This window comes from Scyliorhinus canicula, chromosome 11 (assembly GCF_902713615.1).
Source record: "Scyliorhinus canicula chromosome 11, sScyCan1.1, whole genome shotgun sequence".
In the NCBI taxonomy this organism is placed as follows: Eukaryota; Metazoa; Chordata; class Chondrichthyes; order Carcharhiniformes; family Scyliorhinidae; genus Scyliorhinus; species Scyliorhinus canicula.
In genome coordinates this window covers 81,062,518-81,082,746 of record NC_052156.1, presented here as the reverse complement: position 1 = coordinate 81,082,746, position 20,229 = coordinate 81,062,518, and the positions used below count along the sequence as shown (strand labels likewise).

General features: G+C 44.4%; 1 protein-coding gene across 1 annotated transcript in view; it reads right to left on the bottom strand.

Moving 5' to 3' along the window:
* ccdc174 (coiled-coil domain containing 174) overlaps positions 1-20,229 on the bottom strand; it is a 33,229-nt gene that overhangs the window by 10,844 nt on the left and 2,156 nt on the right. The window contains exons 2-8 of the mRNA XM_038810783.1: positions 14,605-14,709; positions 13,392-13,492; positions 11,545-11,603; positions 9,161-9,338; positions 8,078-8,173; positions 5,216-5,352; positions 3,857-3,951 (exon numbers count right to left, since the gene is read on the bottom strand). Coding sequence (XP_038666711.1) covers positions 3,857-3,951; positions 5,216-5,352; positions 8,078-8,173; positions 9,161-9,338; positions 11,545-11,603; positions 13,392-13,492; positions 14,605-14,709 — 771 coding nt within the window. The remainder of the gene's footprint in view (positions 1-3,856; positions 3,952-5,215; positions 5,353-8,077; positions 8,174-9,160; positions 9,339-11,544; positions 11,604-13,391; positions 13,493-14,604; positions 14,710-20,229) is intronic.

Below are 20,229 nucleotides of genomic sequence, written 5' to 3'. Positions count from 1 at the left end.
ACGTCCCAGTGAAAAGATCCAGAGTCTTCACCCACCTATGAAACATAAAAGCCGACATTGTCTTCCTCCAAGAGAAACACCGAGACAGCAGGACCGACTGCGGGTAAGAAAGGGCTGGGTGGGCAGGCCTACCATTCCTGCTGTGGATGAGGGCCAGGGGGGCAGCAATACTGATCAACAAGAGGACGATGTTTAAGGCGACGAAGACGGTTACGGACCCAGGGGGACGGTACGTCATGGTCAGCGGGACCCTGGACAGGGTACTGGTAGTACTCGTTAATGTGTACGCGCCCAACTGGGACAACACTAAATTCATTAAAAAGACTATGGCGGAAATCCTCGACATAGCGACGCACCGACTAATCGGGGCGGGGGGGACAGGACTTTAACTGTGTACAGGAGCCAAGGGCAGACAGGTCAAACCCCAAAACAGGGAAGACCTCAAACATGGCGAAGGAACTCGGTCATGTTATGGCGCAGATGGGGGCTGTGGACCCTTGGAGACTCACCCACCCAGGGGAGGAGTTCCAGTACACAAGATATACCAGGGTTGACTTCTTTGTGGTAGGGAAAGCGGTGCTTCCAGGACTGGTCAAAATGGAATACTCCACAATTGTAATCTCCGACCATGCTCCACACTATATGGATGTGAGGTTGGAGACGGGAAGGGCCCAACGCCCCACATAGAGGTTGGACACTACCGAGAAACGAGGAGGTCTCACCCTCCACGTTCTGGGAGGCGCTAAAGGCCATGATTAGATGGGAAATTATCACCTTCAAAGCGCAAAGAGACAGGGAGGAAAGGATGGTTAGGTAGCAGCTGGTCGGCTCCACACCGGAGGTAGACCGTAAATACTTCGAGGCCTCTCCTGGCAGAGCGGAAAAAGCTACAAATGGACTTTGACCTGCTCTCCATGAGGAAGGCAGTGCACCAACTCCACCAGGCACGGGGGACCCTATACAAACACGGAGACAAAGCCAGCCACCTGAGAAAGCAGGCAGCCACTAGAGGGATCGCACAAATCAGAGCCACATTAGAAACGGACCCAGACAAGGTTAACAAGACCTTAGAGGACTTTTACCGGGAACTGTACACCTCAGAGCCCCCAGTATGGGAATCGGGGATGATACTCTACATGATCTCGGCCAGTTCTAATGGTGCTTCCAGGCCCCGTTTTCTTTCCTCCCCCAAAACTGGCATATCCAGTCCATCGAGGAACCGTTTCATCCCCAGGTGGGCAACCTGGGCTAGGATGCCCCCTCCTTCACCTATGGTCATAAAAGCTAGCAGCAGCAAACAAAATACTGCACCACAGTATCAGTTAGCTCGGTGCAGACTGGCAATTGAACTTGGGACCAATCCTGGTACAATCATAGAATCTCTACAATGCATTCAGTGCATCTCAATGGCGATTCAGCCCATTGAGTCTGCACTGACCCTCTGAAAGAGCACCATAACTAGACACACTCCCCCATCCCATTCCCATAACCCCACCTAACCTACAGGTCTTTGGACACTAAGGGGCATTTTTTTTTATAAAAGTGGCTAATCAACTTAACCTGCACCTTTGGACTGTGGGAGGAAACCGGAGCACTGGAGGAAACTCATGCAGACACAGGAAGAACATGCAAACTCCACACAGTCACACAAGGCCGGAATTGAACCAGAGTCCCTTTCTTATAAAATGTTTTTGATAAAGTTTTTCGATTTATCAAATATTACAAGAAAATTTAAATTTTTACAAATCCACCGATATAACACACAAGAACAAAATATTAGAAAGAACACAAACCCGTACAACAGAATCTCTCCTCTTCCTCCCCACACCCCTCCCCCTAGCAACTGACCATGATCAGTTCCTTAAAATAGGCAATGAAAGGTCACCACCTCCGGTAGAATCCCTCGGCCGATCCCCTCTTAACATTCTCCAGGTACAGAAACTCCATTAGGCCCCCTAACCATGCCGAGGCGCTGGGTGGGGTTGGGGACCTCCACCCCAACAGAACCTGCATCCGCGTGATCAACAAGGTGAAGGCAAGAACATCCACCTCCACCCCAATCTGCAGCCCCGACAACTCTGAAACCCTAAATCTGGAAGCCAGACAACACAGCCCCCATTCAACATTTAGAATCGCTGACATGGTGCTAAAGAAAGGGGCCCAAAAGCTCGCAAGTTAGGGACAGGGCCAGAACATGTGCGTGGGATTGGCCAGGCCCCACGGAACACCGATCATCCACCTCTGGGGGAATAAAAACGCTCATCTTCACCTCAGTCAAGTATGCCCCAAACACAACTTTGAGCTGGATAAAGCCCAGCCTTGCACACAAGAACATGGTGTTCACCCGGCAAAGGCCCTCACTCCACACCTCGTCATCTACTATGGGTCCCTACTATGGGTGAATTCATCCAAGCTGGCAAATCTGGCATTTAGGAAGGCAGTTTCATGGTGGTATTATCACTGGACTGGTAAACCAGAGACCCAGGGTAATGCTCTGGAAACCTGGGTTCAAATCCCTCCAGGACAGTTGGTGGAATTTGAATTCAATAAAATCTGGAATTAAAAATCTAATGATGACCATAACCAATTGTCGATTGTCGTAAAAACCCATCTGTTTCACTAATGTCCTGTGGGACAGGAAATTTGCCATCCTTACCTGGTCTGGAATACATGTGACTCCAGATCCACAGCAATGTGACCGACTCTTAAATACCTCAGGGATGGGCAAGATATGCTGGGCTAGCCAGCAATGCCCACATCCCATGAACGAATAACAAAAAAAGACACCCTTCCCAGAACAAGTCTCCTGATCTCTCCAGCACTTTCCTTCCCCATTCCCCAAACAAGACATCTTGCTTCGCCGGCTCAAACAGGCGGTTCGTACACGTAGGGGCCAACTTCAACAGAGACCAGATCTTAAAATGTTGCCTGAACTGTCGCCATAGCCTCAATGTGGGTACAACCAGCAGTTTGGTTGAATATTTTGTCGTCAGAAATGTGAGCAAAGCCGTCACCCAGTGCATCCAACCCAAACCCTTACATGACCTTGCCTCTACATGCACCCAGCGGCTCCTGGATCACTACACCAACTCAGCACCTTTTTCAAATTAGGCAACACCAACAAATTTTTCATTCTACCCTTTCCATTCTTTCTATAATAGTGCTCCAAATTTAGCTTTGCCAATGCTCTGTATAAATTTATCACCTCTTTGAAATTAGATTAAAATGCTAAAAAGCAGGTATCAATTTGCTTTATTTGGCCATTTCATGGTTATTTCTACCTGTATTTGTACTGTATAAGATTAAGGTATCTGCACACCTAGATCTCTCTCTTCTTCCATTCATTTAAGATAGGCTTCCTTTCAGTATTCCTTTTCCCCTAGAATGTATTTGTTGACATTCTCGTGCACAGAATTTGTCACTCAGCTAATCAGTCTATGCCTTTCCTCAATAATCCTCAGTTTGTTGTCTGCCCAAATTGGTATCACCCCAAATTTCAATATCTCGTGTCAATGTGCAGATCATTTACCAAAATGGTAAACATGGCAGTGTAGCATGAATCCATGGAGCATTCCACTGTCCACATCCTGGTTTCTTCCTTCTCCCCACCCAAAACCATTCCTCTATCTATGTGGTGACGTGCTCATTCATATTATATGCCTTATTTTTTGCAACGAGTCTCTTATTACACAACCTGTCACTTTACACATTCACGTGGACTGTCCCTGACAAGTCCAGTGCTCCTGGTCCATTTGGCTCAGCAACTTATAACCTTGGGCAACTGGGAGTGCATGGTGTCTCTGCTGTAACCATTTAATTCAAATAGATGCAGTACATTCACACATTAGAAACGTACCTGGTCTCTCAGCATGTCGAGGGTCTCGATCTGCTTCTTCCTGACACTTTCATCACGAGCAAAGGCAAAATAACCTACACCCAGTTCTCGAGCCTCTGTAACATAGAAAGGTTAATCAATCAGCTATTTGTTTTCGAGATTATTTTCCCCATATACTTTAGGCTTGGACACCTCGCTTTTGAATTGACAGTTTGGGCCAGCAATCCCCCGCCAAGTTTCTGAAGATGCTGTTTTGTTAGCCGGCAGCCAAGAGGGTGGAAAGTATAGCCAAGGCGATACGAACTCTAGCTGCGAACAGTACACTACACAATTTTACACAGTGTCTGCTTTAACCAAGAGAAGTTTCCAAAATCACATTTACGTTGTAGACTCCTCCTGCGGATCAAATGAAGGAGCCACTATCTGCTATTATACCCCAACTATCTTCAAAGTGGGTTAGAGCCTCCGCTTCCCCTTCCTCCCACACATTCTGCTCCTGGATGTAGTGCAGCTCGCTTTGGCCAGAGCAGAATGTCAAACAACTTAGAAAAGGAATGAAGCAGAACAGTTGAGCAAACTTGGAATTTAGACTCTGGGTCAATGGCGGTAAACTGTAGACATTTGGGGACGGTAAAGCTTATCTGCAATTCCAGAAACCAGGATATCTCACAAACCAAAAGAGCTCCTTTCACTCCAGCTCACCCACCATTAACACAGACATGAACTTTGGAACAAGCTAAAATGTTCTATAATAGTGCTCCAAATTTAGCTTTGCCAATGCTCTGTATAAATTTATCACCTCTTTGAAATTATATAAAAATGCTAAAAAGCAGGTATCAATTTGCTTTATTTGGCCATTTCATGGCTATTTCGACCTGTTTTGTGGACAACTGTTGCTGTTAGAATGTGACTAAACACCTTATGGGAGACACCAAGTTAGGCTGAAGACTGAATTGCACATTCAGCCTCTTCATTGCTACTTCAATCAGGAGGGGGGAAAAAGAGAGAGAGAGAGAGAGAGAGAGAGAGAGAGAGAGAGGCTGTTCCAGCCTTTAACAGTTTTCCGAGGCATGCCTGCTGGCTGAGGACAAGATGATGCTGAACCGTGATGGTGTCCACAATCAATAGAATAGCCTGGCAATAATCATTGCGCAGACGCACACACCAAGAACGGTCATTTTGGCTAAGGTACAGGAGGTGATTGGGTGCACTTGGAATCATAAACAGCAAAAATAGAAAAATAAAGGAGAAAATAGGAGAAGAAAATTAAGAAGGATCGAGAAGAATGTCTAATAGTAGTCATCAACTTAATGTAGATAAATCACCAGAGGACACTGAAAAAATCTTCATAAAGCGTGTAGAATACACTAAAACGGATACCATTTTGCCGGATATCTTCATAGTGCATTGGTCCTATTGGTCTGCTCATGGCCTCCTCTTCCTCTTTTTCCCACTGCTGCCGTTGAAGCTCCCGCCTCATGTCTTCGGAAAGCAAAGTTTTTTCTCCCACGTCTTGCCTGCGAACAGTTCAAGCCAGAAAAATATCAGAGACCCATGTCAACACCTATAGTCACAGCATGACAGTTCAGTACGGTCTACCATTCACTTCCCAACAAGCTTCATTATTGTTCCACGATTACCAAGTTAGAAATGATGGTGAGGCAAATGCAGACATGGTGACAAGATGATTCCAGACTTGGGTTTGAAGATTGGTCTCTTTCTGCATTGTAAATTTTATGATGATTCTATGATTACCACTCAAGGTGGAGAGAGCTAAGGAGTATGATGGAATATGATCTGTTTGGTTTCAAGTTCTAAGATTTACTTTACCCTGCATTTTTACACAAGACTAAGGAACTAAAACGTTAGCCACGAGGCTACATTTTGCGATTTACTTTGCCTTGCTGACTGAATGTATTCATTATTTGGTAACTTCACAACCTAAAGTGAAAATGACATTTGTGTACGATGAGCATCAGTATGATAAAACTTCATTAGGCTAGGTCTGAAGCAGAACCAGGCAGCCAAAGAACCAATACAACTCTCCTATTCCCCGACCAATTAAAATGAGTGTGCAAGAGACGATGGCATAGTGGTAATATTGCCCGACTAGTAATCCAGTAACCCAGCTAATCATCTGGGGACTTGGGCTCAAATCCCACCATGGCAGCTGGTGGAACTTAAATTCAATTTATAAATCCGAAATAAATCTAAGTAATAGTGACCATCAAGTTATCATTGATTGTTGTAAAAACTCATTCACGAATGGTCTTTAAGGAAGGAAATCTGCTGTCCTTACCCAGTCCAGCCTACATGTGACTCCAAACCCACAGCAATGTAGTTCACTCTCAACAGCCCTCTAAAATGGCTGAGCAATGCACTCAGTCCATGAAAAAGAGTATAAAGAAACAAAAAAGGTGCAAAACAGCTTACAAAGGAGCCAGCTTCCTGGGAAAGCCAGAAATAATCATTCATAGCCAAAAGTTTGTGCAAGACCTTAAAGTAACTGTGCAGCAGGAAGGATCATATCGACAGCAGTGAACTTCTGCAACATAGTTTTTTTATTTTGGTTGACGAAGCAGAAATAGTGTGAAATAAAACTTAATTTAGAATACTGAAGAACTCGTAGTTTAAATACTCAAATGAAGCAAGCCTAAACAGAAATGCATGAGAAGGTCGAGTTCTGATGGGTTGTAAACTTAAGAGATGAAAGGGCATTGCCATAATCCAACCTCAGAAACTACATCCAAAGGGCTGCATGGTGACGCAGTGGTTAGCACCGAGGACCCAGATTCAATCCCAGTCCCAGGTCACTGTCTGTGTGGAGTTTACACTCTCCCAGTGTCTGCGTGGGTCTCACCCCCACAACCCAAAGATGTGCAGTCTGGGTGGATTGGCCATGCTAAATTGCCCCTTGATTGGAAAAGAAAACTGCATCCAAGTTCCAGTCCAGACCAATGAATTAACAATCTCCCATTTTTATCAGCTGAAGGGTCCAGTGAAATGATTCTGCAACTGTTTCAACCCAGTAGATTCTGAGCACAAATCCACAAACAAAGCTGTCCAGAAGTTAGCAGTAAATTGACAATCTTATTCAAAGAGGCCACTGGATGGCTGAAATTTATATATTTATTTTTTTTAAATGTGTTTGAGCATCTAATTATTTTTTTTCCAATTAAGGCGCAATTTAGCATGACCAATCCACCTGGCTTGCACATCTTGGGTTTGTGGGGGCGAGACCCACGCAGACACGGGGAGAATGTGCAAACTCCACATGGACAGTGACCCAGGCCCGGGATCGAACCTGGGACCTCGGCGGTGTGAGGCAGCAGTGCTAACCACTGCATCACCGTGCCGCCTGATGACTGAAATTTAGACGTCACCCTGGGTACAAATAAACAGTACACTTCAGGCTAAGGTTAACAAAAAAAACCCCACAAATCCATTATGCACCCTATTTGAGATGCAGTCTCACCAAAGCCATCCATTGTGCTTACACAATGGGTAATTTTTGAAGAGCAAGGACCATTACACAGGCAAACTTTTCAGCAATCCTGCATCCGACAAAGTTGAGATCCAAATGATCAGTTAATCTGCTTTGATATGATTCAGGGTGAAATTTTAGACCAGAATACCAGGAGAACCACCTGCTCCTGTCATAACAAGGTGGAACCTTTAGCACCCGCTGGAGGGAGCAGACAACATTCCTGGTTTCATATTTCATTCAAAGGACCGAGCTTTTCACAGTGCATCTCTCCATTAACACTGCTACAAATGGGACATTGCCTGAAGTATTGTAGAGAAACCTTTGTTGTCCAACTAGGCACACTCAACACAGACAATAACAAGTGCTAAAAGAGAAATGTTCCAATTTCCGATACCAATGCTGATCATTCAGGCATAAACATTTTTCTTAGAAAATTAAATTATGAACACATACGCAGGTTCTGGACAATCAAGCTAAATGCCTGGATTTTCCTATGTGGTACAGAACCCTTATTCTATTCTCAAGGGCAATTAGTGACGCGTAATAAATGCTGGCCTAGCTGGCAATGCCCGCATCTCTCGAAAGGATTGAAAAAAAAAAAATCTCATGAAGTACCTACCAATGCCTCCATTCCTACAGCTTATTCCTCTGAAAGGCACATTACTCATAGCCACAAAAACAAAATACCCTGGATGTTGGAACTTTGAAATAAAAACAGGAATAAAAGAAAATTTTTGGATTTGGAGTATAGGTACCTTGATCCTTTTAGATCTTTATCCAGAGCAAGTAGTCCTGATAAATCTTTCTTCATGCATCTTCTGGAGCGGCCTAATGAATCCACATAGTCAACCCTGAGGGAAGGAAAAACAGAAAAGCTCAGCCGCTAGTTCAAACTGCTATTTAGTCATCCCCGACTCAAGATAACTGGCACAAGGGCAAGTCATTATGTGTACACTTTTAAGCTAAATACTAAATTGGAAAATATATCCAAATATTATTCATTTTTTTTAAATTTAGAGTACCCAATTATTTTTTTCTCCAATTAAGGGGCAATTTAGTGTGGCCAACCCACCTAACTTGCACATCTTTGGGTTGTGGGTGTGAAACCCACGCAGACACGGGGAGAATGTGCAAACTCCACACGGAGAGAAACCCAGGGCCGGGTTTCAAACCCGAGTCCTCAGTGCCGTAGGCTGCAGGGCTAACCACTGTGCCACGTGCCGCCCTAAAATAATAATCATAACAATATAGAACTCCTGGATGACAGGCAGGGAAAGTCAAGGACATAATAACAAAGCGCAAAAGCAATGTTTTAAATGGGTAAAATCTCTGTACCCCAGGGCAGCACGTTGGCGCAGTGGTTAGCGCTGCTGCCTACAGCACTGAGGACCTGGGTTCGATCCCGGCCCTGGGTCACTGTCTGTGTGGAGTTTGTACATTCACCCCGTGACTGCGTGGGTTTCACCCCCACAGCCCAATGGTGTGGTTAGGTGGATTGGCCACGCTAATTTGCCCCTTTCTTTTTTTTTTAAATCGGAACTCCAAGACTTAGAGAATCTTTAAACCATTTCCTGAATGTGGCTACACATACCAATCTTACCGTGTCCCTATGACCTCTTTGCACATACACACTTAGAGTATCACTTGCTCGAGTATCATAAACCCAAACAAATGAGAACAATTTAAATGGCCATGAAACGTAGCTGAATGAAGACTGAATTAATGCACTGCTACAAAATGAAGTGTCAGTGAGTCAAAACATTTCTTGCAACTTCAAAGGTAAACAGTTGCAAATTGAAATTCTAGGATGCCATGGCCCCTATATTCTAGATTCTCACCATTCCTCATCAGGATTCTGTGGTGGTGGAATTTCAGACTCAGGCACTGCATCCTCATCTTTCTCACTCTCTGCTGCCTTCTTTGCTGTCTCACTCTCACGCAGGGCCTGCAACTGTTTCTGTTTGTCAAAAATCTTCTGTGTGAAATCTACCAAATACATGCTTTCTGTTTCTTCATCTGGCACAGGATAGTGGAGTGTCCATTTTGTATTGAGAGTAGAAATAAATAAAACAAAACAATTATTGGCATTTTGAGATTTTAAAATATTCATACTTTACTGTATATTAGGAGCAATCAGCTCTGGTCAAATAAAGCCAGCTCTGTATGGTCTATGCTTCCTTTTTGAATGGCAGTTTCTTTAAAAGAAATTTCAATTCAGACTGGGTTCCATCTTTCTTTAAATTCTATCCAGAACGGCGGCCCCAGATACAGAATGCATCGATCATTCAATCCCTTGAGCTTGTTTGGTCAGTCAGATTATCGCTGATTTGTATCCATTTACCAGCCTTTGTTTCCTAACCCTCAATGCCCCTGCCAAATAAAAACCTATCAAAAGTAAAACACCATCGCTGTCGAAACCCAAAATAAAAACGGAAAATGCCGGAAATACGCAGCAGGTCAGGCGAAATCTGTAGAGAGAGAAATAAATTAACATTTCAAGTGGATGACCGATTTGTCTAAAATCAATTTCAATTTGGAAATGTTTCATTAAACTAGCCTCACAGCTTTTTGATGAGAGTGTTAATTGTATATTAATTATATGCAGGTGGTGAGCATTAACTAGGGATTCACTTGTGCCCCTATAAATAGAAACAGACCGAATGCTGGACAATATCAGCAGGTCTGACAGCATCTGTGGAGAGAGAAGGAAGTGAACGTTTTGAGTCTGGGTGACTGTCAAAACTGAAACTATGATTGTTGGATTAGAAGATACATTCATGCAAGTGCAATTCTGTAAATAAAAATTTTAAAGTGTGCAATTAATCTTCCACCAACTGCTGTCTGAAGTCTTGAAAAGAGAGTTTCAGATTTTCATTATCCTTTGTAAGAAGAATTATATCCTGCCTTCGTTCCTAAATGGCCAAGCCCTCATTTTAAGATCATGTCCAATTGTTCTGGCCTTCCCCATCAGAGGAATTGGTTTCTCGCTATTTAACCCATCAATTCCTTAATTATACTACTGACCTCTGCGCCACACAAATTCTGGCCCCTTATACATCTCAGATTTTCACTGCTCCACCATTTATATTTAGGCCCCAAGACCTGAATTCCCCTTCCTAAACCTGTCCAGCTTCCCTATGGGGCTTGGTGTCAAACATTGCTGGATAACTCTCCTGATAGGTGCCTTGTGGGATGGACGACTTAGTAATGCTAAATGCAAATTGTTGTAAATCATAGTCGCATGACTTATGCTTCAAGGGAACAAGGTTATTCTCCTAAGGGAGACATGATGAGGAAGTCTTGTTCACTTCTGCTAGTAGACTGTCTGGAATACCACTCGGAGACAGCAGGAACAAGTCAACCAACTGAAGCTCATGGTGTTGGCAGAGGAATGCCATAGGTATGCACTGCTGCAAAATACTCCACCTGATGAAAAGAACAGTACAGCACAGGAAAAGGTCCTTCGGCCCTCCCAAGTCAGCGCAGATCATGATGCCTATCTAAACTAAAAACTTCGCCACTTTCGAGGTCCGTATCCCTCGACTCCCATCCTATTCATGTATTTGCCAAGATGCCACTTAAAAGCAGTTATCATACCTTTTCCACCAACTTCCCTGGCAGCGGGTTCCAGGCACTCACCACCGTCTGTGTAAAAATAAAATGTGCCTCGCACATCTCTAAACTTTGCCCCTTGCACCTTAAACCAATGTCCCCTAGCAATTGACTTTTCCACTCTGGGGAAAAAGCTTCTGACTAGCAATTCTGTCCATGCCATTCATAATTTTGTAAACTTTTATCAGGTCACCCCTCGACCTCTTCATTTCAGTGAAAACAATCCGAGTTTACCAACCTCTCCTCGTAGATAATACTCTCCAGACCAAGCTTGAAAGACCAGTGAGTACTCAATCAGTAGAAGCAGACAACCAGAACTATTAATAGTCTAATTGACATTAAAGGTGCTACATATTATAAGAGATTAAGCAATGAAGGTTCTTTGTTTCACAGTGTTTTACGTTTCATTAAAAAGAGAGATGGCACTGAGGAAAAGGAAACTTTCAATTTCAGACTTCTACTATCAGACAGTCCCAGACCAAATTCAAACCCAGAACTGAAACCTCCCAAAATCACAAATCCCACATCTAAAGCAACGTTTTGTTTTTTTGTTAATCCAGAATTAAATGGAAATATTTGAACAAAATTTAGAAACCACAATTCAAATTACCTGGCAAGTCCCCTTTCGTCATTTGCTCATAAAGTTTTGCTTTTTCCTCCAGTCTCTGCCTAAACAAAGCACAAATTAATTTAGTCTACAGTAGTTAACAAAAGGCATGAGCGTGGCATTTTATAAAACAGCACAAATATTATCACAGTGAGTTCTTATGAAAGGGAATCTGTTATTTGAAAGAGCCTCAGTTTAGAGACATGACCGTGTCTGAGGGAGTGGTTATTTCGGATGAGACCTTAACCCATCAGCCCTCCCTGGTGTACAATTTTTTAAAAGTAAATTTAGTGTATCCAATTCATTTTTTCCAATTAAGGGGCAATTTAGCATGGCCAATTCACCTACACTGCACATCTTTTGGGTTGTGGGAGTGAGACCCACGCAAACACGCGGAGAATGTGCAAACTCCACACGGACAGTGACCCAGAGCCGGGATCGAACCTGGGACCTCGGTGTCGTGAGGCAGCAGCACTAACCACTGCGACACCATGCTATCCTCTCTGGTGTACAATGAAGGTCTCATGGCAAAGAAAAGAAGGGGCATTCCCTCTGGAATCACAGCTAATATTTATCCCACAGCCAACATTATTAAAAAATATAGACTGTCTGGTAAACATCACATTGCAGCTTGTGAGATCCAGCTGTGCACAAATTGGCTGTCGCACTCCCTAAATTATAGCTGTGGCTACACTAAGAAAAATGTGTTTGATAGCCTATGAAGTATTTTGTGACATCTCAAGTCATGAAAAGTGCTGAGTAAATGAGAGTCTTTCTTTCAATTGATTGAGAAACCAAGGTGGAAAACCTACAGCCTAGAATACACCATCAACAAAGAAGAGCGTTACCCACTTACATTTACAATGCATTCCTCACAAGCAGATGACATTTTAGAATGGTTATAATACAGAGGAAAAGAAAGGTTGTGCCAAAGAGATAGAGGCTGGAAGCTAAAGATATGAAGGGGATTGGCTATCAGGCAATAATGCGAGAAGCAACCCCGAGATAAGGGAGTACCATTCAAGAGCAAGAGAGTGGCACAGCCCAGTGTCAATGAAGAAACAGATTGATTTAGATCCCACTTAAAGTTACTAATATCATCTATGCTGCTGTGGGATGCAATGACTAGTAGCCACGTTTGAATACATTTGTCCATTCCTTAGCTAAATGTTGAAATTTCCCATGACAAGCATGTAACAATGTTCCTCATCTGTTCAAACGTCAGATCCTTTGCCTGCTCACATTGTGAAAGGGTCTTCTATTGATTGAAGGGGCCGAACGGTGGCACAGTGGTTAGCACTGCTGCCTCACACGCCGAGGACCTGGATTAGATCCCGGCCCCGGGTCGCTGTCTGTGTGGAGTTTTCACATTCTCCTCGTGTCTGTGTGGGTTTCACCCCTACAATCCTAAGATGTGCAGGGTAGGTGAATTGACCACGCTAAATTGCCCCTTAATTGGGAAAAAAAAAGAATTGGGTACTCCAATTTAAAAAACAAACCATATTGATTGATAATTTTGCACCTTTACCAGTTTCAGTCATAACATTTTCTCATAACTACTTTGGCTGCTTGAGCCACCCTCCTAGTTCTCTTACTTCCACACACTTCCCCCAAAAAGGAGAAAAATCGCAAGGATGAACACATGCCTGCCCATGTTCTGGTGACCTGCAGTGACTCAACGTGTGTCCCCTTTAATCAGAAACGGTTAACAACCCGCCCCTTTCAATACCCGCGTAGCTGACTTGGATGGGATACAACATTCAATTGCTGGAGTATCTCTGAAGTTACTGACAATAAGCCTTCCTGGACTTTGACTCACAATAAAGATCAATTCCAGTTAAAACTCTTACTTTGATTTCTCGAGCGTCTTCTGTTCCTCAATACTTTCTTCTACATCCTTCCCAGCCCGATCTAAAACACCTGCATTTTGCTTGATCCAGATACTCGGCTTCTGTTAAATTTACAGATCAGCAGTTTATCATTTCTCTGCATCTCAAAAGGTATAAAACATGTTGCAAGGTAATGACTGTTAAACAGAGCATCATAAGGCAATTTTAGTGTCAGAGAAAATAGAGTGTGCTGCTTGTTTATTTTTGCTAATCAAGGTGAGAGATGCGAGTGCAGGAGACTAGAACACTTTCCACTGTACTCAGTTTGCCATTCCCTTTTTAAAATAAATTTAGAGTACCCAATTCTTTTTTTCCAATTAAGGGGCAATTTAACGTGGCCAATTAACCTACCTTGCACATCTTTGGGTTGTGGGGTGAAACCCATGCAAACATGGGGAGAATGTGCAAACTCCACACGCACTGTGAACCCGAGCCGGGATCGAACCTGGGACCTCGGCACCGTGAAGCAGCAATGCTAACCACTGCGTCACCATGTTGCCCAGTTTGCCATTCCTGGGTCAGGTAAAGAACAGGTTAGATTTGAAATAAAGATCTTCAGGTCTCCACCAACAATGTGCCTCAGCCTCAGGTATTGGACAATGGTCATCCAGGAACGACTTATAAGCAGAAATGAAAGGATGGAATCTCCCATACTACAGCTAGACTGAGATGGACACAAACCTGGGGGCAAGTCCTTTTTCGTCCACTTGGTGAGAGGGAAGGTACTGGTTATGCCGTGAGAGAAAAACTAAACAAAACCTAGCTGACCGAGAGAGCCAAAGTGCACCAGTGTGCCTTTTTTCCAGAAGAACTCAAGGTCACCATGAAGCACATCAATCAAGAATTATATTTTGCACTGTGATCACAGGCTTCTTTCAAACACTGGCACTAATACACCAAAATGAAAATCACACTTAAGTCAATGCACCTCAATATGCCAATCTGTATCTTGTGTGATATTCTCAATTCAGCTATTGTGCCCCGTCCAAATAGAACTGAAAGGAGAAAATGATTGTTCTGTTGGGTGCATTCCCTAGTTTACCAGAATATAAGCATGCTCACAGCCATCATTCATAACATTGCTGTCACTTGTTAGCAAAGTCAGGTTATTTACTGTTAATAACAAGGCCTCAATGAGACTGATGAGAAATAGCAGTAGTGACAGCTCTCATACCTTGTTGACTGGCTTGGCTTTAAATGGAGCCCCTGCTTCTTTCAGTAGTTTATCCTGCTTGAACTCCTCCTGTTTCCGATAAAGTTCTGCCTTCAGATCCACCAACTACAACACAGAAATTATTATTTTTTTTTTAAATCACAAGATGGGATTGTCGAAACAATTCCGAAATTAGAAAGCTGACATTACAAAAGGATTTTGTACTGCCCTCGAAGTCAGCAGATCTCATGTTTTGATGCCATACGATGTGGAGCTTTTATTATAAATTACAGATATTGCTTTAGAGACTAAAGCTTTGGCTCATTACCCAACAATCCATGAAGTGCACTTTTACAAGGAAACAATTTGCTTCCTTCCCAGAATTCTCTATAATAGCAATAAATACACTTTAACTTTATCTTTAGTGTTAGACGAGTTGCAAAGCATTGTTCGGTTAAAATGCAAAACAGAACAAGTGTTTAAGGAGGCACAATGAATATTTGGTGCGGGTGCCACCTGGTGGTGCTCTGAACGATACCTCAAGCTGACATATGGAGCGGCCATGTTCATATCGAATAAACAGGCTGCATGGACTGAATAGCTACTCCTGCTCATATGGCTGAGTGAAAGCACTCCTGCGTCAGAATTTTCAAAAGCTGTGAATTTATACCTCACACCAGGAGTGTAGTACACAATCCCGCCTAGCATTTCAGTCTAATACTCAGGGACATCTGCACTGTCGGGGATACCATGTTTTGGATGACAGGTTAAATTGAAACTATCGCCTCAGTCTCCGTGCTCATTTCTATGGGAAGGAGTCTTCCCCGGCATTCAACAGATCATTTCACCTGCCTCCAGTATTATTTCTCTCCCCTGACCCCAGCCTTTGGCTTCCACCTGCTTTTGATCTTTTCATTGAGAACTGTCGGCGCGATATTGGCCACATCAATTTCTCTTCCCCCCCCACCTCTCTAACCTGGTTCCCTTTGAACTTTCTGCACTCTGTTCTCTTAGGTCCAACCCTGATCTTGTGATCAAATCTGACCATAGGGTGGGTGCCATTGTTGTCTGGTGTACTGACCACTAGCCTCACAGAAGCTGAGTGCCAACTCACAGACACATCCCCCATCTTCCCCTGGACCATGACCCCACCACCGAACATCAAGCCATTGTTTCCAGGGCTGTCACTGGCTTCATTGCCTCTGGAGATCTTTCCTCCACAGCTTCTAAATTCATAGTCCCCCAATCCTACACAGCCCACTTCCATTTCCTCCCAAAATTCACAAACAGGACTGTCCTGGTAGCACCATCATTTCAGCCTGTTCCTGTCCCATGGAACTAATTTCTTCCCATTTTGACTATATCCTCTCTCCCCTTGTCCAGTCTTTTCCCAGCTACATTCGTGATACATCTGATGCCCTACATCATATCAACTAGTTCCAATTCCCTGGCCCTAACCACCTCCTCTTCATTATGGATGTCCAAACCCGCTACACCTCCATCCTCACCCACCAGGAGGGCCTGAGGACTCTCCATTTCTTCCTTGAGCAGATGTCTGAACAATCCCTTTCACCATCACTCTCCTCCGCCTGGCTGAACTTGTTCTCTAACTCAACAATTTCTCCTTTAACTTGTCTCACTTCCTGCAAATAAAAGGTGTGGCTAGAAGGTGGATATTGGAAGCAAATTCGATAAATTTATCCAGGTCCAGATGAGAGCATGAAGCGGTAGTCATCAGTGTAATGTGAAAAAAAAAAGAGTTGCAGGAGTGGGCCAGAGTAGGATTAGAACTAAGTATATTCCATTTAACCCACAAAAAGACAGGTATAACTTGGGGCCCATGTGGGTATCCATTCTCTCATCTTCACATGATCCACTTCCAATATTTTTCTTCCTTGACCTCTATTTCCATTTCCAGTGATAAACTGACCACTAATATTCATTATAAGCCCACCGACTCCCACAGCTATTTCAAGTACAGCTCCTCACACCCCGCTCCCTGCAAGGACTCCATCCCATTCGCCCAGTTTCTCCACCTCCGCCACAACTGTTCCAAAGATATCACCTTCAAAAATGGCACTTCTGACATGTCTGCCTTTTTCCTTAACCCAGGCCCACCGCACCACCTAAGGTTGACTGGGCACACACCCATCTCCCACACTGCTGCCCTCACCCCTTTCTTCCTTCCCAGAATCATGACGGAGTTCCTCCTTATCCTCAATTTCCACCCCACCATTCAAAGGATCATCCTCCGCCTCTTTCCCTCACCACCTTGTTAACATTCCACAGAGACCGCTCCCCTGTGACACCCTGCTCCACTCTTCCATGTCTCCCGCCTCCCCACCCAACTCTCCATCCATCCCCTTCCCACTGAACCTTACCAGGCAATCGTTGAAGGTGCAACACCTGCCCCTTTACCTCTTCCCTCCTCACCTCTCAAGGCCCCAAATACTCCTTTCAGGTTAAGTATTGTTTCATGATTTCATTATTTTAAATGCCTCTATCAGGTATCCTCTAAAACTTCCCTTCTTCCAAAGAAATGTTTCTCGATAGCTGTACCCTCTCAGCTCTGTTACCATCTTTGTCAATCCATTTTTGCACACTCTCCAGTGCTTTCATGTCCTTTTTATAGCATGGAGACCAGAAATACATAGATACATAGAACAGTACAGCACAGTACTCCAAGTGCAGCCTGACCAGAGACCTATAGACATTTTATTTTAAATTTAGAGTATCGAATTTTTTTCTCCAAATTAAGGGCCAATTTAGCATGGCCAATTCACCTACTCTGCACATCTTTGGGTTGTTGGGACGAGACCTACACAGACACGGGGAGAACGTGCAAACTCCACATGGACAGTGACCCGGGGCCGGGATCGACCCTGGGACCTCAATGCCATGCGGCAGCAGTGCTGACCACTGCGCCACCATGCTGCCCAAGTCCGATACATGTTTAATGGAACTCCACAAATTAGAAATCACATCTATACGCTTACAAATAAATTCCAGCACCTTTTATGATTTTAAAATAATTTTGCTGACCTGCAAAGCGGCTTTTAATTGTTTATTTACTAGCATCCCTAAATGCTAGTAAGTTCTTCTACTTTATACTCGCCCCCTCTCGCCCTCGCCCCCCCCCCCCCCCCCCTTAACCTTACTTTTTAGGACACTACGGGCAATTTAGCATGGCCAATCCACCTAACCCGCACATCTTTGGACTGTGGGAGGAAACCGGAGCACCCGGAGGAAACCCACGCACACACGGGGAGGACGTGCAGACTCCACACAGACAGTGACCCAGCCGGGAATCGAACCTGGGACCCTGGAGCTGTGAAGCATTTATGCTAACCACCATGCTGCCCCTGCTACCGTTAGCCAAATTGCTGTCTACTCAGCTATTTGCCTCCTAACTTCACAGACCCTAGCCTTTGCCACGAGTCTATCATTTGGCAACTTGAAAATGTTATCAGATTAGTTAACAACGACTCAGCCTTTCCAGAATCCATACTATTTTTGTCTGTTCAATCTCTAGATGCTCTATCAGTTCTTTAGTATAGATTCCAGTATTTTTCCTATCAATGACAGTAAGCTGACTGATTTTTAGTTCCCAGGTTTGTTCTATCTCCCTGTTGATCTCCGATTATCTTTGCTGATTTGTTTTTGTTTGCTAGCAGCCATGTGGCCTGTGCGCTGAAACTTAAACCAATCAGTTGTTGGTCAGTTAACAATCAGGGTTTATTTATCTTAGTCACAATGTTACTAACAAGTGTGACTCTCGAGGTGTGGCAGACACTTTCCAAATGTGACAATTCCGAGTATGATGGGAGCGTGTGATGCAATTGAATGTGACAGCTGCCCACGAGTGGAAGACATTTCATTACCTGATTATTTATAGATCATGGAAGTGACTTAATTTTTCATCTCAGACAACTGTCAGTCGGTGACTGAGGATTGAAATGTCTCCTGCCTACTGAGCCTATCAGCAGACAAATGCCAGCTGCTATTAAGGTGACAACCTTGCTCAGAGAAACTGCAAGGTTGGCTGACGTGAGAAAGGCAAATGTATAGTTATTCTGTCTAGAAAACAAAACAAAATCCACATTTCCCTACTTCCAACCCCTGTTCAATTTTCCCTTCAATGAGCATTGATTGATATTGGGTAATGCCACTCTATTTAATTCTAGTTGTAGCTGCTGTTCTTGGTATGCAAGTTGAACAAAATGACCAACTGCAACCTACTCAATCAACTGGCACCACAGCCAAGTCTGAACTTGTATAGTCACACACATGCAGTGTTCACTGGATAGTGTTCACTGGTCAACAATCAGAAACGCTTTCCACAGACTTCGTGACATCCCCGGCTCAATCTTAATGCCCTTTCCTATGAGTGTGAGTTCAAGCCCTACTTCAGAGCTTGGTTCCTCTGCAACTTGCCCGATTTAGAACAGAGCAGACAAATGTTGTACATCATATTGAGCAGTATCCCACGTTGACAGTGGAGTCTTGGGTATGTTTTATGCTGTGCTATGATATCATGCAATTCTATAGTATGATTTTTTAAATCCCTTATCATTTATAATAAACGGCAAGTAACATTTTCTGTAGGAAGCTCTGATAAGTACCCACCAAATTCTAAACAATTAAGGTAGACAACCAAAAGTTTGGTCAAAGAAGTAGGCTTTAAGGACTGTCTTAAAGTAGAGTTGCAAGGGGGGAAATTCCAGAGCTTGGGTCTGAGACAACCCAAGGCAAAGCCATAAATGCTGGAGCGATTAAAATTGAGGATCCACAAATGGCCAGAATGAGAATGGCGTAGATATCCAACGGTTCCAGGCTGGGGGAAATTAGTAATAGGGAGTGAGTGAGATCATTGAGGGATCTGGGGGTCAATGTAGTTCAGCGACCTTGCGCAAGGAACAGAACATATTGTGAATAACCGGGCAGCACGGCAGCATTGTGGTTAGCACAATTGCTTCACAGCTCCAGGGTCCTAGGTTCGATTCCTGGCTTGGGTCACTGTCTGTGCAGAGTCTGCACGTTCTCCCTGTGTGTGCGTGGGTTTCCTCCGGGTGCTCCGGTTTCCTCCCACATCCAAAGATGTGCAGATGTGACGTGAGATTGCCTTTAAGAATGGGATGTTTAAGAAATGTACCTTTAAGAAATGAAGCTGATCATATTACTGAAGTGTTGTCACGGGGGGGAGCTGAGCTCACTTCTGCTTTTTGGGAGTTTTAGTTTCAGTTTGAAGAAAGCTTGGGTGTGGCTGTGAGCTGCATTGCTGCTGATCTCTGCCATGAAGGACTGGACTGCTTGAGTGAGTTTGCACTGGACCCCTCCAATACCGGGGGGTGGGGACGGCGGGGTGGGGACGGCAGGAGGGAGGGCAGGTTGTGGGGTAGGTTCGGCAGGAGGGAGGGTGGGGGGGGTCGGCAGGAGGGAGGGTGGGGGGGGTCGGCAGGAGGGAGGGTGGGGGGGGGTCGGCAGGAGGGAGGGTGGGGGGGGTCGGCAGGAGGGAGGGTGGGGGGGGGCGGGGGGGGTCGGGAGGGTGGGGGGGGTCGGGGGGGTCGGGAGGGTGGGGGGGTGGGCAGGAGGGAGGGTGGGGGGGTGGGCAGGAGGGAGGGTGGGGGGGTGGGCAGGAGGGAGGGT